Here is a 27,617-nt window from a genome sequence, read left to right as displayed (position 1 = left end):
AAAAAAAAAAAAAAAAAAAAAAAGAGCAGGCATGGTGGAAGAGGTCTTCAACCCCAGAACTTAGAAAGCGGGGGCAGGCCAATCTCTGCGAGCTCGAGGCTAACCTGTTCTATCTACCTAGGAAGTTTCAGGCCAGCCACGTCTAGGCAGTGAGCCACTACACATAGGTGCTAGGAACCAAACATCTGCAAGAGCAGCAGGTGCTAAGCCATCACCTTGCTTTTTTGAGACAGGATCTCTCCTGTAGTTTACCATTTGGGCTGGGCTGGCTTGCCTCCAGTTCCCCAGAACTGAGATTACAGGCACAAACCACCATTCCTGTAGCAGTTACTTTACCCATTGAGCCCTCTCCCTACTCCCCCACCCCCACATACATTTTAAAAATAGTATAATTTAAGATAATTTTAGCTTTTTGTTTTGTTGTGCTGAAATAAAGCCCTGTACTCTCCACACAATAGGCAAATGCTCTACCATTGAACTACATTCTGCCTTTTTAAATAATAAAAGATTGACTTAATGAATTTGTGGATACTTTAAATGGACAAATCTCTTAACGTGAGCTACAGCCATGTTGATGTACAAGTTCCATCACACACTGATGGATTTCATTTTGTTCAACTTAAGTCTTAGCTGTGTTTTAGTTTTAAGTTTATAGGCATCTTACCAGGAATCTGCCCAGGCTTGTCTGAAACTTATTCACTAGCCCAGGCAGACCTTAAATTTATACCGTCCTGTCGCAGCCTCTCATATAGCTGGCTTTATAGACCTGTGCCTTCCATATCTGATATACTTTCTGCAGTTGTCTTCCTGTTTCTCATAAGATTATATTAAAAGGAAAGGGGGGGGGGTAGAAAGATGTATATTATTCATAATATTCATAATCATTCAGCCATAATCATTCAATAAGATTTGATTCCTCCTGCCAGGCACTGATACTGTGAATTATGAGGCTGAAAAATGTATAGTAATACTCAATGACAAGTGTCTTGGATGCACGGCTGTGAGCACAGGACTTTCCTGTATTTGGAGTGGTTGTAGAGTTGGATTCAAGGAAGTACTACTAAAACTTCAATTAGTCTTACTTAAAAAAAAAGAAAAAAGGGGGTACCTTCTAGGTAGAGGTGCCAATCCACCCTTGGAGAATTTTCAAGACAACAATGTGCTACATGTGTGGGAGAGACCATATATTATGAAATTGTTACATTTGACTATTTTCACCAGAGCAGCAAGATGAGGGAAGTATGGTGGGAAGTAAGATGGGTAAGAGCCAAGTCAGGTCAGACTGTATGTGATTTATGCCCAGTATTATGTGACTACAGATTTGTATTTTCCAAGATTTTAAAGTATATCATAAGAGATTTAACATCACTTTTTTACCTTAAAAGAAAAAAGAAAATTACTAAATACTAGTTAATGATATGTATGCCCTGATAGTGTGAGGTAGAAAAGTCCTGAAGTATAGATGTCTACAGTTTACCTTGAAATGCATTTATAGATAAGGAACGAGCAGATGTATGACTAAACCTAGCAGTAAAATGGTGTTAGTGGCAGAGTCTTCATCATAGAGTATGCACCATAGAACATATTCTTTTCTGCACATTATATTGAAAATGTTGGCAGTGAAATTATAAAAACTAAAGTTGAGTAGACTTAAAGATAAGAAAAATGATTAGGGTCAACCATAAGTCCACCAACCTCAGGTCAGAAGTCTTTGAAAATAAAATTATACCATATCAAACATACATACACCCAATGTATGCATGCACCCGATTCGCTGTTCCCTAAACAATACAGTGTAACAACTATAAAGCACTGGCATAAGTTTAGTAGGAAACAAAAGATGATTTAAGGAAATACCATCTTATGGAAGAGACTTGAGTACCCAAGTATTTTAGTAGCCTCAGAGGCCCTGAAACTAGTCCCTCTTGCTACTCTTTTAGCCAATAAAAATGCAATCACATTTGCCATATTAGCATTTTGTTATTTTCCACACCCCAAACAGCATAAATGAAAGTGAGTGCTTAAAAAATGTTTCATTACTACATAGTATTACACAGCCACTGAAATTAGAAAAAACATTAAAAATTACACCTTAAATCTCAGATGTGTTACATGTATGCATTTATTATCCCAGTGTTATGCAACCGTATATTGTCTGGTAAGTATATTATATAGATATCTACCTACAAATATTTACTTAGTACCCAATTGTGAAGTAGCAGGATAATTAGATCATATCACGAGAGGACATTTTTACTTTTTATTATTTGAAATGTTTTCATTTTATTTTACTTGTTTGGGTGTTTTGTCCAACACTTGTGTGCCTGGCACCTGCAGAAGCCAGAAAAGGCATTGGATCCCCTGGAACTAGAGTCTCAATTGTGAGCCACCATGTAGGTGCTGGGAATTGAACCCTATGTCCTTGAAGAGCAGCCTGTATCTTAACTGCTGAGCCACTTCTCAAGCCCTAGAAAGGACCTTTTAAAAAGATATCAAAATATTGAATTGTATGCTGTGATGGTTTGTATATTCTTGGGCCAAGGAGTGGCACCATTTGGAGGTGTGGCCTTTTTGGAATAGGTGTGTCACTGTGGGTGTGGGCTTAAGATCCTTACCCTAGTTGCCTTGGAAGTCAGTCTTCCACTAGCAGCCTTTGGATGAAGATGTAGAACTCTCAGCTCCTCCTGTACCATGCCTGCCTGGATACTGCCATGCTCCCACCTTGATGATAATGGACTGAACCTCTGAACCTGTAAGCCAGCCCCAATTAAATGTTGTTTTTATAAGACTTGCCTTGGTCATGGTGTCTGTTTACAGCAGTAAAACCCTAACTAAGACATATGCTTAGGCATGTGATTGTTTGAAAGATCCTAAGGATATTTGACATAGACCTATTGAGAATGGTTATATATAAAGTGAATTGAAATGGGTCTGGCATTGGTTCAATCCCTGATACTGCAAAAGGGGGAGAGAGACAGAGGATATAATAACAACAAAAAGGCTTTGAAAAGAAGTTTCAGATATTTGGAGTTTCTAAATTACCTTTAGTAGTAAGTAACGATACCTTTTTCTCCTGTACCCACTCTGTCAACAATGGTTTTATAGCCCAGAGTGAGCTTGAACTCCTGATTCTTTATGTTGAGATTGGTGGAAAGGAGAGCATGAATCAGGACCCACCACAGAAGGCTGTAATGTCTTCTAAATATGTACCTTGCCAAAGAGCTTATAAAATGGGGAGTAAGCATGCAAATACATGAGCCTATGAGGGGGGTGGGACAGTCTCATTTAAACCATGATTGAGTCAGCAATTAATTCCACTTGCTTGTAAAACTAATTCATACATGTATATTTTAATTGATAGTGTTTTTGTCTTTTAAAACAGTAAAGCTTTAGAATATATGTATAATGAAATGCTGAGCTTTATGTTGGTAAGTTGATCTTAAGCAGTGGAAATTTTAAAGTGTTTTTGTGTTGTGGACTGGTGTTTACACACTTGAGTCCAGTTGCCCTTGGAGGCCAGAGCCATTGGATCTCCTGGAGCTGAAGTTACATGTGGTTATGAGCCTATGTGGATGCTGGGAACTGAATTTGGATCCTGGAAGAACAGGTGCACCCTTAACCACTGAGCCATCTATCTTAGTTATGTTTATTATTGTGACGAAACACCATGACCAAAAGCAACTTGGAGAACACTTCCAGATAACAGTTAAAAGCAGGGAAGGCAAGAACTCAAGCAGGGCAGGAACCTAGAGGCGTATGTTGATGTAGAGGCCATGGGAGAACACTGCTTACTGGCTTGCTTTTCATGGCTTGGTCAGCTTGTTTCTTTATAGAACTCAGGAACAACAATCTAGAGATGGTCTAGCCCACAATGGGCTGGGCCCTCCCATATCAATTACTCAGAAATCCACCTGCCTTTGACTCCCAAGTGCTTGTGATTAAAGGCATGTACCACCATATCAATTACTAATTAAGAAAAAAATACCCTACAGGTTTGCCTACAGCCAGATCTTCGGAGGAATTTTCTCAATTGAGATCCCCTCCTCTCAAGAGACGCTAGCTTGTGTCAAATTGACAGACATGATAACCAATATCTCATCTTTCCATGCCTCCTTTGGTGATTTTATAAGCTCATTACATATTAAACTTTAATCACTTCTTACTGACTTTATAATGAGAGCATTTCTTAAGGAAAAAAGACTTGGAAGTACAAGATTTTTTGTTTTCTCATAGATGTTCTTGAGGGCTATAATGGAACAATATTTGCATATGGACAAACATCATCTGGGAAGACCCACACGATGGAGGTAATGTTTCATAGTCTATCCTTAAGTATAGTTTACACCCTAAGTCATCCACTTACTGATTTCTTGTAGTTAATTCATTGTGCTTAATTTTTTATCTTTATTGCCTTTTCTCGTACAAATAATACACGTAGAAGTGCAAGATTCGAATTAGCTTCTAAGCTTGGTTAGTAAGCTGTACCTTTATTTTATATTACAAAGTCTTAGAAATTAGTATAACTATAAAGAATGTGACATTTTAAAATTAAATGGGAGTTTTTCTACTATTCTATAATGTGAGAAAACTTAGATAGTATTAAAAGTGATTGTCTCCTGAATATCTGTTACACTTCTTATAAGATAGTCTATATCAGCCAGGGCCACACAGAGAAACTCTGTCACAAAAGAAAAAGGAAGAAAGAAAGAAAAAGAGAAAGAAAGAACGAAAACTTAGTTTGTATATGCTTATACAGTATAACATGTAATAGTTGAAACTTTGAAATTATTTGTAGAGCAATTTCTAAAAGAAAACAAACCCAGTCACAATGCTTATCCTATTAATTTTATATTAGTAAAGAGTCACGTTTTTTTGTTTCAATTTTTCTCTTGAAATTTGTTAACAATTTGTTTTCTATGCAGGGTAAACTTCATGATCCAGAAGGCATGGGAATTATTCCAAGAATAGTGCAAGATATTTTTAATTATATTTACTCCATGGATGAAAATTTGGAATTTCATATTAAGGTAAATTCTTGTGAGAAAGGTTATATTTATTTAACTTAGGATACTTATTTTCCAAAATAGCTGCTTCCTGGAAGTCAAATTTAAAAAGTTGTTACAGGTATATAAGGTTGAAGAATTGTTAGGAGTTTATATGCCACTAGATGAATAACAGGGTAAGCTAAGTCTGTTCTTAGCTCCTTTCCTTGTAGAAAAACAGTTTAACTACAAAGCTTCAAGAAGCTGGGCGTGGTGGCGCACGCCTTTAATCCCAGCACTCAGGAGGCAGAGGCAGGCGGATTTCTGAGTTCGAGGCCAGCCTGGTCTACAGAGTGAGTTCCAGGACAGCCAGAGCTACACAGAGAAACCCTGTCTCGAAAAAACAAAACAAAACAAAAAATAAATAAATAATAATAACAAAGCTTCAAGATTCCCACCACACTTACCTACTTGTCCATTGTTCTTGTCCATTGTGGGTGGTTGTAACAGAAATGGGCTTTTCGTTATTTAAGAAGCTTAGTGACTCACACTTTTCTCTTACAATGTGAGTTGTGGCTAGTGTGGTGTCCTAGTCTAGATATCGGGCACTTAGACCACATTGTTTACAGAGAGAACAGCTGGATAAATTTAACAGATTGACTTTTCTTTGTGCTTTAGGTTTCATATTTTGAAATATATTTGGATAAGATAAGGGACTTGTTAGATGGTAAGTTAAATTCTTGCTTTAATAATTTCAGTAGTACCTGTTGCTCTTCTAGTATTAAATGTTCTTAGTAACATAGATGAAATTTCGTAAAGTGATAACATTATACATAGGATAACTTAATAGCATATGTATACTATTATTAAAGTCAAGCAACATTTATTAAGAACTGAAGGATTAGCTCCTTGTTGCTGGGAGGGATTGTGAACCTGAGATGCCATCATATGGGCACTTTTGAGGGCTTTAAACTAAGAGTTGTAGGGCTTAAACCCAAAGTGTTAGTCCCAGTTGTTCAATGCATTGTCCTTCCCTTGGGCCTAATGTTATTTAGAAACTGGGAGTGGTAGAAGTTTGAAATTTCTGTTTTGTTTTTTTAACATTAGTTTCTAGATTATTCTCCTAGTATGTTTACAACACTTTGCTTTTTTAGAGTAATGCATATATGTATAAAATATATATTTTAAAAGTTCTAAGGTTGGGCTGCTAAGGGAAACCTACCCACTTACATTATTTATTTTATAACTGATATAATGTAACTTTTTTTTTCAGTTTCAAAGACTAACCTTTCAGTCCATGAAGACAAAAATCGTGTTCCCTATGTAAAGGTACTTAAAAGAATGATGACTATAGAAAACACTGTAAGAGAATTTTTAAAGAGTATTAAGAATACTTTAAAATTACTCCACAGGGGTGCACAGAACGTTTCGTGTGTAGTCCAGATGAAGTCATGGATACTATAGATGAAGGGAAATCCAACAGACATGTAGCAGTTACAAGTAAGTGGGATATTCATTAGTACTCACCAGGCATGTCTGCCTTACATCTAAATGCAGTCTATGAAATCCAAGAGATTTCTAGCATATAGTAATGCTTGGAAATTACTAGGGAAGAACTGTATTTATACTTGCTTGCTAATGTCATTGCAGATATGAATGAACACAGCTCTAGGAGTCACAGTATATTTCTTATTAATGTAAAACAAGAGAATACACAAACGGAACAGAAACTCAGTGGAAAGCTTTATCTGGTTGATTTAGCTGGCAGTGAAAAGGTAAACCCTTTTGAAATTTCTAGTAGATACTTAGGCATTTCTGTAAACTTTACCTTGACTTGAAACTTATATGCTACATATTGTTGCATCTTAAGAACTTGTGGAATTGGATTTAGTAATCTGAGAATTAATACTGGTGATACCAACGCTATATGATAATTGAAGTCAATAACCTGTTTCCAAGTGACTGTCATTTAGCTATATTTGATCCAGTCAGTGGGGTATTTGGAATAAGATGTATGTTCTTATTGACAGCCTGTTAGCATTGCCATTATAATTTTATTTTCCATCTCTCTCGTATGTTGGCTCTATTCGTGGTCAGTTTCTCTGCAGCATTCTGATTTGGTTGTACTGTTGTCCCTTGCTATCATGGGGATTGTTTTAAGACCCCTCACCATAATCATATATCAACATCCACAGATGGCTCACGTAACGTATAAAATGATTAGTGTTTGCATAGACCATACATACATTCTTCTGTATGTAAATACTCTAGATAAATCCTAATGTAGTGAGAGCACATAAGTGGATGTTACATTATATTGTATAGAGACTATGGCCGCAGACAAACTATATATGTTTAGTACAGATGAACTTTGTTTTGGAATGTTTCTCAACCTTGGCTAGTTGAATCCATGGGAATAGGAGGGTCAACTGACATTTATAAAAATTAGAATATTTAAATGTTTTAATATAGACTTCTGTGGCCATTATGCTATTTTGCGTCTTCTGAAGTAGTCTTGTTTACCAAAAGTCTTATTATACACAGCTTATCTAGCAGTTAGTACCACTATTAATTCTAGAAGCCATTTAGGCAGTGTACTTGGTTTTCAAGTCACAGGTTAGCTTATGTAGTATTAGAACTGTCTTTTGTTTTTAGCAAATTATGACATCTATGTTGTAATTTAGGTGATTTCCAGTTCCTTGTTTTATAATGTAGCAGAGAGATAACACTAAAAGCTACATATTTCCATGTAAATTTATTATTGACAAAAGCACACTAGAAATAAAGTTTAATATTTCTCTAATCACATTATTGTCCAACTATTTCTCTGACTAGGCTATTAGACAGACAGTGAGAATTTAAGGATTCCTAGTCCTTAGTATCTAAGGATTCCTAGCCCTTCCCCTTTGTAATTTTAAACTAGTGTTTATTTTTGGCTATTTGGAAAGTTGAAAGAAAACGATCTTAAACTTGTAAGTTTGTTTTAGTGTGTAATCTTACTTACAGGTTAGTAAAACTGGGGCTGAAGGTGCTGTGCTGGATGAAGCTAAGAACATCAACAAGTCACTTTCTGCACTTGGAAATGTCATTTCTGCTTTGGCAGAGGGCAGTGTGAGTATACAATCTGTTCCCTGATTTATGGGTAGTAATTTATAGAGGATATACGTGTACACAAATGTAAAACTGAATGTGTCTTCTTAGTTTAGTGTTTATATATGTATCCTGGCTCCCTTCTTGAAATCAAGTAGATTAAGTGAATGAAATAAGCCAGGCCCAGGAAAGCACATCTGATCACAATGCTTGAGGCAGACACAGGATGACCAAGAGTTATACAACAAATATTATTGTATAAAACCCCACTGGTTTTGTTTTGTTTTTGTTTGTAGACCTATGTTCCTTATCGAGATAGTAAAATGACCAGAATTCTTCAAGATTCATTAGGTGGCAACTGTAGGACCACTATTGTCATTTGCTGCTCTCCATCATCATACAATGAGTCTGAGACAAAGTCAACACTCCTCTTTGGTCAAAGGTTTGTTGTTGAAATACAAAGTGTAAAGACATGGCATTAAAGTTACTAATGTCAGCTACTACTCAAATCGAGATGTATTTGTCGGAGAACTAGATCTGTACTTTTGAATCAGGACATAGGTCATATAAGTTAGAGATGTATTTTAGACTTAACGAGCTTTAACTTTTCATAGACAGTAAAATTGTGAGATGTAATGGTTAATTTCCTTTTGATGAAAGTAAACATCTGAGTCAGATGGGGAAGTAAAAGCTTTTCAGATATATGAGCCTATGTGAAGCTCACTGATGCACTTGAAGTAGCTGCATGAAAGAGCTACTTAGGAAAATCAGTAACAGCCTTACCTTAGACCTGCAGTGATAGGTAACGGATGCTACTGCTTCAGGCTTGCAAGTGAGTTGGGAAAATAACTACATTTTCTTAGTTTTGATTTTTTTTTTTTTTTAATGTTAACAAAGACAGTGCTGACAGAAATTTATTTGGGTTGTGAATAGATATTTTTTTAGTATTTGTTCTAAGAAAGAACTAGATAATCTTGGACAATTTGTTATTTAGCTATATCACATATTAAATACGGATGTCAATTAAAAATACTTTCAGTCATATGCTTTTTTTTTTTCGTAATGATTACTCTTCGTTAATGATGTCATCTTTTCTGTAATTGCATCACTTAGGGCCAAAACAATTAAGAACACAGTCTGTGTCAATGTAGAGTTAACTGCAGAGCAGTGGAAAAAGAAGTATGAAAGAGAAAAGGAAAAAAATAAGACTCTACGGAACACCATTCAGTGGCTGGAAAACGAGCTAAACCGATGGCGTAATGGTAATCACTTAAGCATTGTCATCTAAAGTTTGTGATTTAGGGCTCTTTTTACATACTTGAGATTTTATATGCATGGTAAATGAAAATGAAGCCTGTTTTCAGTTTTTCAGCATGTGGAGGTCTTCAAATGAAGATCAAGATTTGCCATTAAGTTCTTACATTACTTCAGGTAATGAGTAAGAGCCGTAGATGCCACAGTGTAGTATAGTAAGGTGCCTAGATTAGGAAGAAGTCCGCTACAGGTAAGCGTGGATGGACTTCAAAGAAGGGGTAAGATCAAGGGGAATTCCAGATGCCCAGATCTCAGGGACACAGCTTTGTGGTGTAAGCTATAATCCTAGCACATGGGAAGCAGAGCCCCAATGATCATGTAAATTTGCCCCTGCCTGGCCTTGTATCAAATATAGATAAGTGTATGGGTAACTACGTACACATGCATACACATATATACATGTGTAATGCATATATACTTATATACATTTATATATACTTATATGTAAAATGTAGATGGGAGTAGATGGTAGCATGTACCTTTAATCCTAGCATTTGGAAGGCAGAGCCTGCTCTAAATGGCAAGAGTCTACCATTCTAAAAACCAAACAAAAAACTCAGTATCAGAGCAGAAAGAAAAGTTGGTAAGAACTGCTGACATTGCGTAAGGAGGAGGAACAAAGAAAGATGGTGAAGTGGGGGACTCATTACCCATCACCCTTTATGGAAGCATTAATTTCAGTAATAGGCAAAAATAGAACTTAATGTGGTTTAGTAATAAAGTTTCACTGTCCATGTAGGACACTTTCAGATTACTTGTGTCTTCCTACTCCTTAACCAAGATACAGAGAAAGATAAGGAAATTAGTGTGCCTTGGACCCCAAGACTAGGCAGATCATCTCTGCTCTATACCTGTACTCTGCACATGCCTGCAGCCCTGCCTTACTGCCAAGTGGGAACTTACAGCCTAAGGCTTTTTTTTTTCCTAAGATCTATTTATTTTATGTATGTGAGTACACTGTCGCTGTCTTCAGACACACCAGAAGAAAAAATCAGATCCCATTACAGATGGTTGTGAGCCACCATGTGGTTGCTGGGAATCAAACTCAGGACCTCTGGAAGAACAGTCAGAGCTCTTAACCACTGAGCCATCTCTCCAGCCCCACAGCCTCAGGCTTTCAGCCTGCTAAATGGACCCTTGTCTCCATCATCAGTAATCCCAAGATTTGTACAGCACTCAGCAGCAAGCCGACCTCACCTCGATGGTACACCACTGCAGAAGTCCTGAGCTTCAGAACTATTCTGTCCGGCATCTCTACATGGGCTTACTGTTGATAGGCTTTCCTGAACAAATATAATCTGCAAAGACTAGAATAAGGAGGTAGTTGATATCAAACATATGTTAAGGATCATTCAGGGAAACCTGGCACCACAGATTGAGATGAAATGCTGGTGGTTGGCCCTAAAGAAACTGAGATGAGTGAACACCTGAGAATTGAGAGTAGAAATCCTGCAGAGAAAAGCAGTCAAAGGAAATGAAAACAGTGACCAGAATGAGGAATTTACTGATACTGAAGTACTTCTTAAAGTTCAGACAAATTGCAGACAATGGCAGTAGGGAGGACCACTGGTCGCACAGCAGAGGGAATGTGTGGGCAACTGCAGAGGGAAAGAAAGAACACCTGTTAGTGTCGGATATGTGCATTCATAGTCACCCTTTCATTGTCATTTCAGGGGAGACAGTGCCTATTGATGAGCAGTTTGACAAAGAGAAAGCTAATTTGGAAGCCTTCACAGCAGATAAAGATATTGCTATTACCAGTGATAAACCAGCTGCTGCAGTCGGAATGGCTGGTAGTTTTACCGATGCTGAAAGAAGAAAGTGTGAAGAAGAACTTGCTAAATTGTATAAACAACTTGATGACAAGGTAGATTTCATATTACTTGTTTTAGATTTGTCTGTTTTAGAATACTATCGATATCAGTATTTTTAATTTCAGTATTAAGGTTCCTTGTGATCTACATTTTCCTTTATTTCTGTTAGCTTTTAGAAAGCCAAGATATTACTGGATTTGTTAGAACATGCTGAAATTCTAGTACTTAGAAGGTAGAGGCAGGGGGACAGGAGTATAAGGCAAGCCTTGAGTATATATTGATTTTGAAGACAGCTTGGGTGATTATAGAGGGTTGGAGAATCATATTAACAGTAACTTTAAATGCTGAAGGGTGTGGAGATATAGCTAAGTGGTAGAATGCTTGCATTGCATGGGGCTTCAGATTTCATTACCAGCAAAGAAAATATAATTTTAGTTCGGTGTGGAGGCAGTGTATGTAACCTATGTTGGCTATTTGTGAGTAATAGTAATTCAGAATTAGTCCGGGAAGGAAGCCAGGTAATAGTTTGCTTTGTTAATTGGATACTTTAATATTTCTTAGGATGAAGAGATTAACCAACAAAGCCAATTGGTGGAGAAATTGAAGACACAGATGCTGGATCAGGAAGAGGTGAGTTAAATTCTCCCACAGTGTTTATCATCTAAACATACAGGAATCTGTGGATTATGTACACACTATACCTTTAAAGTTGTTGAGTGTGTGCATGCTTAACTATCAGTGTGCTGTGAGGTTAGTCTTTGCATGTATTGAAACAGACTGCTTTCCTCCTTGAGATGCTTTTCGTTATTTGGTTTTGATGTTTTGAGTTTCCTGTCGTATATATGGAAGAGAGAGGACAGTTTCTACAAAACATTTATTTTTGCCAGGTGTAGTGGCATGTAACCTGTGTAAATCTGTAATCTCAGAATTGGGGATGCTGAGGCAGGGGAATTTCAAGCTTGAGGATAGCAAGGACTACATAATAAGATCCTTTCTCAGAAACAACAGTAGGGAAATTGTGGACCATATGACTGCGGAGCTTTTAACTCCCTTTTACTTTATTTATTACACTATATATCTTCTACTCTCCTCACTCCTAAATATTTCTTACAGATTTGGGGGAGACAGTGGCCTGGAATAATTGTTAAGATTTTCTCCCTTAGAGAAAAAGATATTTACATATGGATGATAGGGAGTATGTATACAGAAAGCTGTATACATAATAGTTTTTATATTCACTTACTGTGGTTATGTATCTAAAGCAGGCCTTTCCCCACTAATAACTTAGATATATAAATGAATAAGATAAGTGTCTTTGTTAAGCTTTCTGTTGCTATGCTAAAATACCATGACCAAAAGCAACTTGGGAAGGAGACGGTTCATTTTGCCTTATATCATTTGAACCTAACTTGCATCAGATTGATATAAAACAAGTCAGCATACTAGATGGTGAGGGGTCATGCTTAGGTTGATTTCTGGGCTACACAGAAAAACCCCGTCTTGACCCTCACCCCGAAACAAAAAAATTCCATTTGGGTCTACTCAGCCATTTGGGTTTTAGTTAATTACAGTTGCAGTCAAATTGACAACCAAGTATAGTTATCACAGTTGTTAGTAATTGTACAATTCTCTGTGTGACTTTTTCTGGGAATGTGAATGTCAGATGAATAAACATACTTCTACTCCTCCATGTTGTCTTCCTACTCCCAGTCTGTGCCACCTTTCATTTCATTTCTCTCATGCTCATCTTTTCCTATGATTTAGTTTGAATCTGTATTTTATTTCACCCAGGATAGTGGAGATAATTGAAAAATAGTCCCTGTTTAGTGCTTTTTGAGAGCCTGAAGAAATAGAAAAGGCTGTAACCTCCAGCAGAATGAAACATCCATTATCAGAAAAATCAGTCTTAATCAATTTCTCCTTTTGGATTGTTGAGAGGTCTTGCTTTTTAGTTGGCCTAGAACTTGACATTGAGCCCAAGATACCCAACACAGCCTCCTGGTGTGTACTACCGTGCCCGGTGTCTTTTATTATTTACTTCAACATTGTTCTTTGAGGCAGGATTTGGGATCTGACAACTGGTCCACCCCTCACCCCCAATTGATCATCTACCTGACCAAGTAAAATTAATTCCAGAGAAAAAGGCATGGTTCAACATATGAAAAGGAGTAAATCTCGAAAAGAAAAAAACAAAAAAAAAAAAAAAGAAAGAAAAGAAAAGCAGTAAATGTAATCTACCATGAAAACAAACTGAAAGGAGCAAAAACACATGGTTTTCTCACTAGGTACAGGGAAAAAAATGTCAGTGGAACAGGACTTCAAGATAAGAGAGATTAAGAATACAAGGAATATACCTAAAGATAATAACAAGTGAAGTGCAAAGAATCGTAAAGCAATTCTATTAGTCAGGAATAAGACAAGGATGACCATGCTTCAGTAATCAATTCAACATAGTACTTGAAGTTTTAGCTAGAGCAAAAAGACAATGGAAGGAGATGAAGGGAATACAAAGTGGGAAAGAAGTCAGAGTATCATTATGTCCAGGTGATATGATAGTATACCTAAATGACCCTATAGGTTACACCTAAGACCTCTTACAGTGGATCAAATATTTACTAAACAGAAATCACCCCATGCTCAGCCCAGCAGTTGGCGGTGAGCATTCATCTGCCTCTGTATTTCTGACAACTTTTTAAATATTCTGTCTTGTGCACTGTAGGGCATTTAGCATTCATGATTCCTGTTTCTTAATGTTAGAAATAGCTGTTACTAGCTATTGCTAACATTCCCATATATTTCCAACTATTTCTGCTGAAAAGTAACTGACCTGGATGGTCCTTTGTCTTTTCTCCAGTTCAAATTTAATAGGCCGACATATTTCTCTGGGGCATTTCTCCCAGGCCAATCTTAGTTTCCTAAAACAAATGTAAGTTCTTTAAACATTATTTACTCTGATTTCGTGTATATATGTTCGTACCTGCGTGTATACATGTGTACCATGTGTGCCTGGTATCCTCAGAAACTGGAGACAGTTTTGTTCTGGGTGCTTGGATCTGAGTCCAGGTGTTCTGGAAGAGCAGCAAATGCTTTAGTGGAGAACTTGATGCAGATCTGAAGTTTTTAAAGAACCATTCTAATTGGATTTTGGATTTTGTACATAGTACTTACAAGTCTAGAATGCCTTTGGTTTTTGTTTGTTTTTTTAACTTTTGTGATTAAAATTGTACTACTTAGCTAAATTGTTCATGAATATCATGCAGAAAGATCTCCCTTTTTCATGGTACCAAGCACTCTGCTGTCTCTTTTTTGCTACTAAATGATGCCTTGTGTTGCCCTTCCCTGGGCTTCACACTTAGAGAGACTTCATTTCTTTTGCTTGCCTAAATCATGAAGCAAGTGAATGTTTCCTTGTGGGTTTGTTAAAATTCTATTTTACTCTTTCATCTAGCTTCTGGCATCAACCAGAAGGGATCAAGATAATATGCAAGCTGAACTGAATCGCCTCCAAGCAGAAAATGATGCTTCTAAAGAAGAAGTCAAAGAAGTTCTACAGGCCTTAGAGGAACTGGCTGTTAATTATGATCAGAAGTCTCAGGAAGTTGAAGACAAAACAAAGGAATATGAAGTGCTTAGTGATGAATTGAATCAAAAATCTGTAAGATAAATTTTGTTTTCTTAATACTCAAGTATAAATAACGCTAAATGAAGTTAGTTAAGTAAGTCACTACTATATAAGCCTAAGATGTGGGTAGCATAGTCTTAAGACACCCAGGTCTCACTTTCTTTTGTCTTTATATACAAAGCCTAGGAGGTAGAGCAACAGTGTTATAAATCTGGTTTCTAAAAGTATATTGATTTGTAATCATCTAAATGATTTGCCTACTTCTAATGTTAGGAAAAATAATAGCTTGAACTGGAAGCTACCTCATAATTCATTATGGGTCAAGAATCTCAAAACAAGAAATAAATGACTTTGTAAGGACTGTAATGACTAAGCAGAGTCTGTCTGTTCTGTTTTCATTCTGTCAGGCAACTTTAGCAAGTATTGATGCTGAGCTTCAGAAGCTGAAGGAAATGACCAACCACCAGAAGAAACGAGCAGCTGAAATGATGGCATCATTATTAAAAGACCTTGCAGAAATAGGAATTGCTGTGGGGAATAACGACGTGAAGGTAATACTGTCACTAAGTATTTTGTATCACTCTTTTGTATATAGCTCACACTCTGGCCAAGTCAGTATACTGTTAGAATCCAGCAGGCTGTTGTGATCCCCATGTGGGTTCTGGGAACCCAACTCAGCTCCTCTGGAAGAACAGTAAGCACTCAACACTTCGCCATCTCTCCATCCCCTTAGTTTTGATTTAAGTACATGAGAAAAGAGAGAGAAAACCAGGGGCATAGAAATAGAATATTCTAGAATATTCCCTAAGTACCTCATTGGGCCATGCTGAAGATTTTCACTTAAAAATCCCCTTACTGGGCTGCTGAGGTGGCTTAGTGTGAGCAAAGGTGCTTTACTACATAATCCTGATGACCTGAATTTGATTCGTGGGACCCATGAGAGAGGGCGAGAACTGACTACATGCATGTTGACATTGGTGGTAAATAATCTTAAAAGTATCTTACTTTATTTCTGTGTGCATATTTGAATAGAACAGTGGTGAGTCTGCTCAGGTGGCGGCCTTTTAAGTAAATTGGCCTGTTGTTACGTCATGTGTGTTGATGGATGTGTGTGGAGGCTAGAGATCAACCTCAGTGTCTTCCTTATTCACTCCACCTTTCGTTGTTGAGACACATTCTTTCATGGAGTCTGCAGCTCAGCTAGCTAGAATCTTTGACACAGAGATCCCTGGCTCTCCTTCCTGGGTGCTGGGGCTAAAAGTGACCACCATTCCTGCTGAGCTTTTATTTGGGTTCTATAGCCCAAAACCTCAATCCTCTCACTTGGCACCAAGCACTTCACCGATGGAGCTATCTACCTGGTCATACACATTATAGTTTGGAACAACTGTCTTCTGAGCTAAAAGCTCAGTGACTTGCTTAGACCAGCTGGCCAACAAGCTCCAGAGAGGCTTGTCTCTCTGCCTTCCCCAGTCCTGAGATTACAAGTGCATACTACCTTGCTTAGCTTTACATGACTGTCAGGCAGCTCATCCTTACGTGGTCAAGTCAGACACTTTACTGCTCGCTCATCTCCCCAGCCCAGCTGTGCTTACACTACAGTCACTTTAAACATGGAAAGGTGAATGAAGTTCAAGCCACACAGTACACAGTAAGACCCTGTCTTATAAACAAGCAAACAAAAACGGGTGAGAGAAGTATGGGAGAGGGGACTTCCACCAAATCTAAGGAACTGATTATAAATCTGGAATTCACATAGTAGAAGGAAAGAATTACAAGTTCTCCCTGTGATGTCCACCTGCACACCATGGCTCACATGCTTGTTCACACAGATACTGTGACTTCTGTGACTTCAGTTATGTTTCCTAGTCTAGCTTGGGAAAATAGACTTGAACATGTTTGGCTCTAACTTTTTCATTCTTTTGTGTGTGTGGTAGTAGGAAGGTTGTGGGGAAGGAGGCAGTGTCTTACTGGGTTCATCTTGTAGACCAGGCTGTTCTTGAATTTACAGAGATTCTGATTGCCTCTGCCTCCTAAGTATTAGGATTAAAGGTGTGTGCTACCATGTAGCCCTTGCTTTAACATATTTCATGTTTTTCTCTCAGCAACCAGAAGGAACTGGTATGATAGATGAAGAGTTTACTGTTGCAAGACTCTACATTAGCAAAATGAAATCAGAAGTAAAGACCATGGTGAAACGTTGCAAACAGCTAGAAAGCACACAGACTGAGAGCAACAAAAAAATGGAAGAAAATGAGAAAGAGTTAGCAGCATGCCAGCTTCGGATCTCCCAAGTATGTGTTTCAGATGGCTTTTCATTTTGCTGAAGTGTCATGTATAGATTTTATTTATTATAAAGGTTTTCAGAATCATATGAGTCTGTATTTTCAGTAATAAAAGGCCTATGTGTTTCTTAGTATAGCTGCAGTATAACAACTTGAATGATGTAGCATGTACATACTGAGTATGGAAATTAGCTAGAACAAGCAACTGACTGACAAAGTGGATGTAAAGGTTGTGTCGCTGGCTGCTGAGTAAGGTGGAGCCCTACACTAGGAAGTGTTCATACAGGGTTGGTAGTAGCAGGGTCTCAGCTTTCAGATGCTGTAAGCTGTACAGATAATGGTCTACTCGTCCATGTTTTAACTGCATAATGTGTGTGAGATATTTCCCCACTTCATATTAGTATATTTTTCCCCAAAAGCATGAAGCCAAAATCAAGTCACTGACTGAATACCTTCAAAATGTAGAACAAAAGAAGAGACAGCTGGAGGAATCTGTTGATTCCCTTGGTGAGGAACTAGTCCAACTCCGAGCACAAGGTATTGACTTCTGATTGCTATGTCTGTATTCTTCCTTACTTTTAATACAATTGTTGTACACATACTGGAACTGAAAGAAAATAGTAAGAATGTAGAAAATTTGAAATAGCAAATTATCCACCTCAGTGTGGCTTTGAAATATTTTTTAAAATTAAGGAGTTATAGAGGATACATGGAGTAAGCCCCCAGCTTCCAGACACAAGCATATAGGTCAGCACTTCATGTGAACATTCGTGGTTCAAACATACAAAAAAGAAAATTTGTATTGAATATAAATGGCAATTCAAGGTACATCCCACAAAGTTTGTGTGTGTGTGTAAATCCTAACATTCTAACTACACTTAGAAACTATTTTATTTCCCATTTGTGGTATTAATACATCAGTGGTAACAAAGTATCCTAGTGTTATGGAGCTTAGAAGGTTTTGCCAAGTTCTTTAAAAACCTGTTTGCCCTATGGTTTATCTCAGGAATCTTATTTGACCCTATTTTTTGTTTTGCTTTTTTTTTTTTTTTTTTTATCTCTTACTCTCATGTACAAAACAGAGAAAGTCCATGAAATGGAAAAAGAGCACTTGAACAAGGTTCAGACTGCAAATGAAGTCAAGGCAAGTTTGCTGCCTGATGTACCCTGATGTTTTAATCCGTTACTATTAATAATCTTAATCTAATTTTGATCTTTTCCCTTCCAAACAAATTTCAGCAAGCTGTTGAACAGCAGATCCAGAGTCACAGAGAAACCCACCAAAAACAAATCAGTAGTTTGCGAGACGAAGTTGAGGCAAAGGAAAAGCTAATCACTGATCTCCAAGAGTAAGTGCTGTGCTTTCTCTGCATTGGGAGAGACTAATTCAGAGAGGTGGCTCTTCAGACAGGAGATCCTGATGGACAGGCATCCTCATAGAAACCTCCTGGGTTCAGTGAAAGGAGATTTTTTTTCCTTCTTTCCCATGTTTTCTGTCTTCATATATAGAGTATAAAGTGGAGAAATCTGTGATAATTTGAGGTTAAAACAAATAAAGAATGTAAATGATAGCAAATTTTGGGAGATGGAGATAAAGGTTGGGAGAAGGGACTGATCAATGACTTCAGTGACCATATGAGAAATCCAGAATGACTGAGGGTATAGCTCTGCCCTTCCTTTTTCTACCCTTATGAGAGCAGAGTAATGAGATCCTGACCAGTTGACAGAAGGGGTTGAGCTTATGAAAGCTCAAGCCCAGTATAGCACACACACTTGGAATTCTAGGCTGAGGCAGGAAGAGGTCAGGTTCCTAGTCAGGAATATGTAGTAACATCCTATTCTAAAAGGCAGGACGCCTTAAAAAGTAAATTTGATGACGACATTCAGACAACTTTTGAGGCTGAGCTTGTATTGTGTTCTTTTGTCAGCCAAAACCAGAAGATGGTGCTGGAGCAGGAACGGCTAAGGGTGGAGCATGAGAGGCTGAAGGCTACGGACCAAGAGAAGAGCAGGAAGCTGCATGAGCTCACGTGAGTCTCACTTGGGTTTAAGCTTACAAATACACAGTTGTAGGCACTCCATGGGCATGGTTGTCTTCTCTATGCCTTGCTCTGATTTGTCACATTTGCTTGGTTTTGAGTGAAAGCAAGACTGTAGTCCTGTTTCTAAGACTGCCTGCTCCTTTCTTGGTGTCTAATATTTCAGAGTCTATCATAAAGACATCTTAAAATCTGATGATAATCTAGAAAATTGTAGGATATGCTTCCAATACTATATTTTGTCCAATTTAGTTTTTCATAAAACTATATGTTTTGGTCGTCTTTTTCTTTTTTTTTTTTTTTTTTTATTATTATATCTAAGTACACTGTAGCTGTCTTCAGATGCACCAGGAGAGGGTGTCAGCTCTCATTATGGGTGGTTGTGAGCCACCATGTGGTTGCTGGGATTTGAACTCTGGACCTTCGGAAGAGCAGTCGGGTGCTCTTACCCACTGAGCCATCTCTCCAGCCCGGTCGTCTTTTTCAAATAAAGTTGTGGTGTTTGGTTTTTGCTTTTGTTTCTCCCTTCCCCCGCCCCCATGAATGTATATGAATGTGGCCTGCCCAGATTTATTCATGTTTACAGTGTGCATGCCCGGTACCCATAGAGGTCAGTATAGAGCTGATAGAGCCCCTGGAACTAGAGCCACAGACTCTAGTTGAGTTAGCCTATGAGTGCTGGGGATCAAACTGGTGTCCTCTAACTGGAGTCCTCTGCAAGAGTCACAATTGTTCTCAACTGCCAGAATAGCTACCCCCTACCCTTAATTTCTTCAGCAGAGATTTCTTTCCCCCTTTCTTTTTCTCATTCACTGTGAGTTATTGGCTTTCTAAAGTCTTGAGTAGGTAGACAACTCATGACGATATTCTTCCACATCAGGGCCTTGAATTTTAGGAAATAATTTGCAAGTAAACTGCAGCAGTTAGGATGGCTACAGCAGAAGACCAGTCATAGTGCATCGCATAAAGGTTCTGCTGAGGGCTGGGAATGTGCCAGGCATGAACAAGGCTCATGAGTTCAAGTCCCAGCTCTGCAGTGAGGGTGGGGAGTATAGAATTCTGCTGAATTTCAGCTAGAGTTTTATATAATGGAAAGTACTTTAGTTTCAGGCTAATTTTATTATCAACAACTTCTACTTAGTATCTTTTTTGGATGAATAGCAGTTTTCTCTGTGTACCATACTTGAAAATAAAAGTTATATGAACTCTGGCACATACTGTTTGATCTCTTCCATTGCTATATGAGCTCTGTTTTGCCCTAATAAACTAGGTAATGAAAAAGAGATAGAAATACATACATACAGATTTCTTGAAAGGTACTGCATGGGCAAACTATTGTTTAAATATAAGCATATTTCTATTTGAATTTAATAAAGTTTGATTTAATTTTTGCTAAAGTTGGGATTTATGGAATTAAAGTTGAAAGGATGTAACTGTTGCTTCAATGTAGGGTTATGCAAGACAGACGAGAACAAGCAAGACAAGACTTGAAGGGTTTGGAGGAGACCGTGGTAAGAAAATGTGGAAATAGGACTGGGGAGCATGTTTTGGTTTTTCTGCCTTACGTATTGTGCTTGTAAGACCGATCTCTTTATTCTTAATTCAAGGCAAAAGAACTTCAGACTTTACACAACCTGCGTAAGCTCTTTGTTCAGGACTTGGCTACCAGGGTGAAAAAGGTGATGTCACAGTGCCCAGGGCTGCTTGTACAAATGGTGCTTGCTGTGGGTGGTGCTTTAAGAGTCCATATGTGGTCTGTGATGCCCATGTTGTGTGCAGGAAACTTGGGTTCTCAGATCCTTACAGTTCTCACTGCTTTGTCTCTGTTCTCTCAGAGCGCCGAGGTGGACTCTGACGACACTGGCGGCAGTGCTGCACAGAAGCAGAAAATCTCCTTCCTTGAAAACAATCTTGAACAGCTCACCAAAGTGCACAAGCAGGTAATGGAGAGTCGTGTGGTAACATCACCAAACGACAAATGGGCAAGTAGGAAGCGCTGCAGACTTCCAGAGCCCCAGACTGTTAGAGTGGATTATGTATTAAACTCCCGTGTTTCAGTAAGCAGTTGTTATATGGAGACCAGGGACCTTAGGAAAGTTAACAGGTTTATTTTTGATTTTGTGAGCCTGGGTCTCATGTCCTTAAGCAATCCTGACTCTCCTTCCCAAGCGCTGTGTTTACAAGTGTGAACTACTGTGCCCAGGGCAGGAGTTCATGTGTTTATCAACATGTTGTTTTAAACAAATCTTTTTTTCGTTTGTTTTTGGGTTTTTTTTTGTTTGTTTGTTTGTTTTTTTGAGACAGGGTTTCTCTGTATAGCCCTGGCTGTCCTGGCACTCACTCTGTAGACCAGGCTGGCCTCGAACTCAGAAATTCACCTGCCTCTGCCTCCCAAGTGCTGGGATTAAAAGCGTGCACCGCCGAGCCGGGCTTTTCATATGCCTAAAGAGGACTCTGGAGACTTAGCTCAGTGCACTGTTCACCTTGGATGCACGAAACCCTGGTTCAGTACCTAGGATCTCCATAAAAACTGGACATGGTAGTGGCTACCTGTAATCCCAAATGCGACATAAAGACAGACCAGAGGATCAAGGTTATCCTTCACTCCCCGTGTTGGGAGGCGATATAGGATACATGAAACCCTGTCTCAAAAATATACCCAAAGGGACAATTGCTTTACCAGCTGTGTTGTATTACTGAAAGCAAGTATTGTCTACTAGCACTGTGCTCTACTTCATTGTCTACCTAGGTACAGAGGGATTACAGGCCACTCAGCTGGATAAAAAAAAATAGTGAAATGAACAGGGCTAGGATGTAAGTTCTGTTAAGAGTGCTTTCCTAGCATTCAGAACAACATACTGGCTTCTGTCCTCAGTGTCACAGACACCTAGTGTGGTGACAGTGCCTCTACTCCCAGCATTCAAGGCCATGTGCTAAAGAGTGAGTTTGAGACTGTTCTAGGCTACTGCCTCTAAGCAACTAAATGACTGTGCTTTGTGAGATGTTACTATGTCTGATATGTATGCGATTTTACATGGTGCTACCTAAATGGAAAAATTAGTTTAACTTGCTAAACTGTAGTTATGAAATACTCATTTTCTTAAAACATCTTATTAATGCCATTGATATTTTCTCTGTGTACCTTTAGTTGGTACGCGATAATGCAGATCTTCGCTGTGAGCTTCCTAAGTTAGAGAAACGGCTTAGAGCTACTGCAGAAAGAGTGAAAGCTTTGGAGTCAGCCCTGAAAGAAGCCAAAGAAAATGCATCTCGAGACCGCAAACGCTATCAGCAAGAAGTAGACCGGATAAAGGAAGCAGTCAGGTCAAAGAATATGGCCAGAAGGGGACATTCTGCACAGATTGGTGAGTAAAACATACCCAGGTAACTTGTGGTCCTTCAGCTTGAAAACATCATCTCCTTTATTTATCACACTTTGTCATGGTGGTGTTCCTGTCTTTATTTTCTAAATTTCTGAAGAGCGATACTGTTGGGAAAGAAAATAGAAATTGAGAGAGAGCCACGGTCACTTGACAGGTAACTAAATAACTAGACAAGTGAAGGCTAGGAGACACTGTCCAGGGAAACACCACCAAAGGCTTTCAGAACAATCAGTGGTGTAGAAAAGGGATTATGGGAGCATGTAGGAGAAAGAACTTGCTATGCAAACCTGGTGGCTCATGTTTGATCCCTATATCCCACAGTAGAGAGAGAGCTGGCTCTAAAAAGTATCCATCTGTGAGTTCTAGCCCAGTCCCGTCCATGTAGAGTTCCAGGACAACCAGGACTACATAGAGAGGCCCTACTTCAAAAATTTTTTTTTTTTAAAGATTTATTTATTGGTTATATGTAAGTACACTGGAGCTGTCTTCAGACACTCCAGAAGAGTCAGATCTTGTTATGGATGGTTGTGAGCCACCATGTGGTTGCTGGGATTTGAACTCCAGACCTTCGGAAGAGCAGTCGGGTGCTCTTACCCACTGAGCCATCTCACCAGCCCCCTACTTCAAAATTTAACAAAATAGCAAATATTTTGAAAGATTATTAGAGGCAAGAGATTATTATATTGTTTCTGGAGAATAGGAGATAACCAAGTAAAAGGTATCTAGAAAGGAGAACACAGAAGTTAACTCACCAAAACACTCGGGAATGGTTAGTGAATAGAGAGAGACCTAAGGAGTCACTGTTAAACCTTATTCTGACCCTTACCTTCTTTCTGTTTCACAGCAAAGCCTATCCGTCCTGGACAGCATCCAGCAGCCTCTCCAACTCACCCAGGCACAGTTCGTGGAGGAGGCTCATTTGTTCAGAACAACCAGCCAGTGGGGCTTCGTGGTGGTGGAGGCAAGCAGTCGTAAACACTTGACACATTGCAGGTGTGAATCTGTGCCTGACTTTTGAGTTTTAACTGTGTGTGGAAATACTAAGCTACTTAGCTTAGGATTCGAGTTTCACAGTAGAATCAGGATTTTTTTTTTTTAATGTGTGTTATTTTATAAATGCAACTTGGCATGATTTTTTTTTATGGTCTATTTCATGCTACAGATAATCTATGTTTAGTTTTGTTACTAATTTTAAAACTTGCATTGGATCATTTATAATAATTCTTTGTATCCTACACAATGGGTATGCCCTGGTTTATAATATTACCTTTACTAGAAACATAATAAAGTACAGTAATTTTGTTCTAATTTTGCTTCTATAAATGACATTTGAAATATGAAGTATCTTAAATACTCCCTCATCCTTTAGATTACTATGAGAAGATTCCCAAAAGTGGGATTTTACAGTTTGAATGTTTTTAAGGATCTTACAGTTCCTATTATCCACATAGTGACTTATAATCACCCATAACTCCAGTTTCTAGTTCCAGGGAATTCCTCTTCTGTACTCCCTGGGCACCAAGCAATCATGTGGTGCACATATGATGTCATGAAGGCAAGACATATGAACATAAAATCTAATTAAAACATATTTTTTTAAAAAATTAAATCATTCCTGTCTTGTTCTTTATTTCAAACATGAGTTTTATAAGAACTAAAATTTTCTCTGCTTTTTCCTATTTCAGGTGTTGAAAAGTAATTGAAGTTTGAAGAGGACATAAAATCAGTCTTTCACTAACTAACCTCTGTTCCTTGGGATTGTAGAAATTTAATTTTTTTAATGTGTAAATTACTCCTAGCCTGTACAGCTGTTTCCTACCCACTCTTGTAAACTCTGCTGCTTCCCAACACTAGAGTGCAATGTTGATGTCCTAGAAGGGAAATGACAGTTTACAACTGCGGCCCTTTTTGTTACACGGTGTGTCCTTCGTGTCTTCACTGTGCTGAGTAACTGTGTTGCGGGACTCTGCTCCTTGATTTGCCTTTTCTGTGAGTGTGTAATCTTGGTTTACATTACCTAGCTGCTATTGCTTTTCATTTTCCCTTTTCTACTAAAATGTCTTTTTTTTTTAAAGGAAATATGGAACATTTAGATTAAATGTCTTAAATTTTACTACTTATAACACTAATTGCCACAAAATATATCAGGTCAGTCAGTACTGTATTTTTAAAAATCCCTCAAGCAAGGTATGGTGGCACTCATCTACTCCCAGCCAGAGGCGGATGGATGGCTGTCAGCTCGAGTTCAGCCTGCTTTCCAAGACAGCCAGGGCTATATAGGGAGACCCTGTCTCAAAAATCAAAAAATCAAAAATTACTTAAAAATAAATTTTAAAAATGCCTTGATATGTTGCTGGTATAGTCTCTGAAGCTTGCCTCTGAAAACGTTGAGCTTTGAGACCAGGAGTTGGAGACTGAACAGGCTCTATTATAGCATTAGCTCATGAGATGTCTGTTGCATATGACTTTGAGTACAAATATCTTACATATCAAAAATGGATCTCATGTTAAATAGATTTGGAAGTACTATATCCCTTCTTTCTACTTCTGCACTTAACATAGCTTAATGTGCCCTGCTTTATTCTGTTATATCTTCCTGCTAAAATAAGAATTGAACAGAAGCTAATGTCATCTTTAATACTAGGAAATAAGTGGATTAAGACATTATAGAATTAAATAATTTTCAAATGTTAAATAATTGTATTGACTGATAAATTTATAGCCTTTGAAAAATGAGAAAAATTGTGAACAGAACAGATGAAGTATAAATTTAAAACTACATGGTTAATTTTGCTCTGAAATCCTATAGGTGGTTTTCACCTGTTATACTAAATCATACACTATAATTTGTTTAGTTAGAAATAGTAAACTGTTTGCAAGTCACTAGTAATTCTCAAAAAAAATATTGTTGGCCATAGTGAATAATTTTTAAATTAGAACTGTGTACCTATTTTTGGCACTTATTTTTCAGATAATTAAGCTCAATCAAGTATATTTTAAGGATCTATAAAAGTAACAGGAAAGGATTTCAACACTTGCATCCTCAGTGCTTGGGGCAGTTTTAGCCGTAAGCAAAGATCTGCAGGAAATGGAGTGTCTGAGGTTATTTGATAAGTAGACAAGCTTTGGAAGTTCTGGGTTAGAATCTGGCTGGCAGAATCTTTGGAAAAGTTTTATATACAGATATTTGTATTATTAAATTTGGAGCCATAGTCAGAAGACTCAGATCATAATTGGCTTATTTTTCTATTTCCTTAACTATTGTAATTTCCACTTTTATAATAATTTTGATTTGAAAAATAAATTTATTTATTTTTTTAACAGTCAAAATCTTTGCTGTTGTAGTCTGCAGCCTTTAATGATTGTGTTGCTTTTATGATTGAAAGAAGCACTCCACAAATTGAAGAGCGCGTGATGCAGCGAGGTGTGAGTCGCGGAGAGTGACGCGTATGGCTCCCGTGCTCATCGCTGTCTCTGCGAGGCATCTGGCTGCATCCATAAGGACATTCGTTCCAAATGAAAATTGCTTCTCTGGCAGTTTTCATAATGGAAAAAAATTCTCCTTTGTCTGAGTATAGAAGTTTAAGATGTATCATGGGTATTGGTGCTTGTATAACACACAATGAATTGTAACTAGCATGTTGTTAAGAAAACACATTGTTAGTTTTTTTTAATCTTAAATGTTTCTTTTCTATTTATAATTTCAAACTTTCATAAAGTATACTAAGAATCTCACAAATTTCTTTTCAGTGAACTGAACTCTTTTTTGCAATGATAGGCCATTAAATATAGCATTCACACAAAATGGACATTTTTAATTACCTAGAATATTGAAAATATTTTAATTTGCAGTGTCTTTTTTTTGTGACTGGATATATTAATGTTCCTCTGAGTAGTATTGGTAATTGGTTCAGAAGAGAAACTCAATGAAATAAGAATAGTATTTATTCATGGTGATCAATTAAATTATTTGCCTAATTTAAGGAAACTAAATACTATGCATAACTGAATTTATTTGCAATTCTCAGTTTGATTTGAGATAACAGAAGAGAGTCTAAGTCTACCTGTGGAATATGTTGTTTTATTTTCAGTGTTTAGGGTTACATTTAAACATAGTTGGTTTGGGAAAACAACATATAATTTTAAGTTAACCTGCATGCTGTAAATGTGTTTAAATAAAGGAAAATCTTTTTGAAATGTAATGACACATTTGAACCTTCCTTCATGACGTATTAGCTTGATTTTATGTAGCTGAATGGCCTGCCCTGTGTGAATTGGGGGGGCGGGGGGGAGGGTGCGTGTGTATCCCTCTGTGTATGTTTTAGCAAGAAGTGGCTGTCAAGTGGATTGGCTTTTTTGTACTTTGGCTTGCATCTTTTAGAATCGTTTTAGAACGTTTTAACCATCTATCAGATGGTTAAAGTACTGGTCCCTTGGTTTGCAACAATTACTAGTTCACCATTTTTTCTGTAACCCTAATTGTACATTTTATTTTAAAAGTATTTTTGTGGTGATGTTAACATCTACTTTTTACAGATAAAAATACCCTAAAGCAGAGGCAGAGGCAGGCATGGTGGGGCATGCCTTTAATGGAAGCAGAAGCAAAGAGGATTTGGGGTTCAAGGCCAGCCTGGGACTTTCCTTATGCCTTGTCTTAAAAGGAGTAGAGACACACCAGATACCATTATCACACCAAACAGAAATAATTTGTTAACCAGAAAGATCCAGTTAAGGGCCACATATTGCAGAGTCCTCTACTATCTCTTATTTTTTCCCTTGAATTTAGTTTATGAAGAAAGCAGATAGCCTGCCATAGTTTCTCAGATGTCTGCTGTTTGTATTATCTGTTTGCAGTCAAAACACCAATGCACATAAAAGAGGGGAGGGAGAGCTGAGTTTGGTGCTTGTAATACAGTCCCAGGGAAGCAAAGACAAACTGTTGCCTGGGGTTCAATTGATGGGCCTGCCTAGTCTGAATAGTAACTCCCAGCACAATAAGAGATGGTGTCTCAAAGAAAAACTAAAGTAGGCGATAAATCTGGGGAATGACAGCCAGGGTTCACCTTCAACATACAAATTCATGTGCAC

General features: G+C 37.9%; 1 protein-coding gene across 1 annotated transcript in view; it reads left to right on the top strand.

Moving 5' to 3' along the window:
- Kif5b (kinesin family member 5B) overlaps positions 1 to 26,731 on the top strand; it is a 35,466-nt gene extending 8,735 nt beyond the window's left edge. The window contains exons 3-26 of the mRNA XM_021150222.2: positions 4,234 to 4,307; positions 4,923 to 5,027; positions 5,661 to 5,709; positions 6,256 to 6,311; positions 6,395 to 6,482; positions 6,633 to 6,757; positions 7,989 to 8,093; positions 8,369 to 8,514; positions 9,186 to 9,334; positions 11,060 to 11,253; positions 11,762 to 11,830; positions 14,649 to 14,855; positions 15,230 to 15,373; positions 16,928 to 17,116; positions 17,527 to 17,644; positions 18,190 to 18,251; positions 18,347 to 18,456; positions 19,036 to 19,137; positions 20,597 to 20,657; positions 20,754 to 20,825; positions 20,982 to 21,086; positions 22,295 to 22,511; positions 23,374 to 23,522; positions 24,215 to 26,731. Of these exons, the coding sequence (XP_021005881.1) occupies positions 4,234 to 4,307; positions 4,923 to 5,027; positions 5,661 to 5,709; positions 6,256 to 6,311; positions 6,395 to 6,482; positions 6,633 to 6,757; positions 7,989 to 8,093; positions 8,369 to 8,514; positions 9,186 to 9,334; positions 11,060 to 11,253; positions 11,762 to 11,830; positions 14,649 to 14,855; positions 15,230 to 15,373; positions 16,928 to 17,116; positions 17,527 to 17,644; positions 18,190 to 18,251; positions 18,347 to 18,456; positions 19,036 to 19,137; positions 20,597 to 20,657; positions 20,754 to 20,825; positions 20,982 to 21,086; positions 22,295 to 22,511; positions 23,374 to 23,504 (2,678 nt within the window). The 3' untranslated portion in view covers positions 23,505 to 23,522; positions 24,215 to 26,731. The remainder of the gene's footprint in view (positions 1 to 4,233; positions 4,308 to 4,922; positions 5,028 to 5,660; positions 5,710 to 6,255; positions 6,312 to 6,394; positions 6,483 to 6,632; positions 6,758 to 7,988; positions 8,094 to 8,368; positions 8,515 to 9,185; positions 9,335 to 11,059; positions 11,254 to 11,761; positions 11,831 to 14,648; positions 14,856 to 15,229; positions 15,374 to 16,927; positions 17,117 to 17,526; positions 17,645 to 18,189; positions 18,252 to 18,346; positions 18,457 to 19,035; positions 19,138 to 20,596; positions 20,658 to 20,753; positions 20,826 to 20,981; positions 21,087 to 22,294; positions 22,512 to 23,373; positions 23,523 to 24,214) is intronic.
- The last annotated feature ends 886 nt before the right edge of the window (positions 26,732 to 27,617 follow it).

Source organism: Mus caroli, chromosome 18 (genome assembly GCF_900094665.2).
Source record: "Mus caroli chromosome 18, CAROLI_EIJ_v1.1, whole genome shotgun sequence".
In the NCBI taxonomy this organism is placed as follows: Eukaryota; Metazoa; Chordata; class Mammalia; order Rodentia; family Muridae; genus Mus; species Mus caroli.
This window is presented reverse-complemented; position numbering and strand designations above follow the sequence as displayed.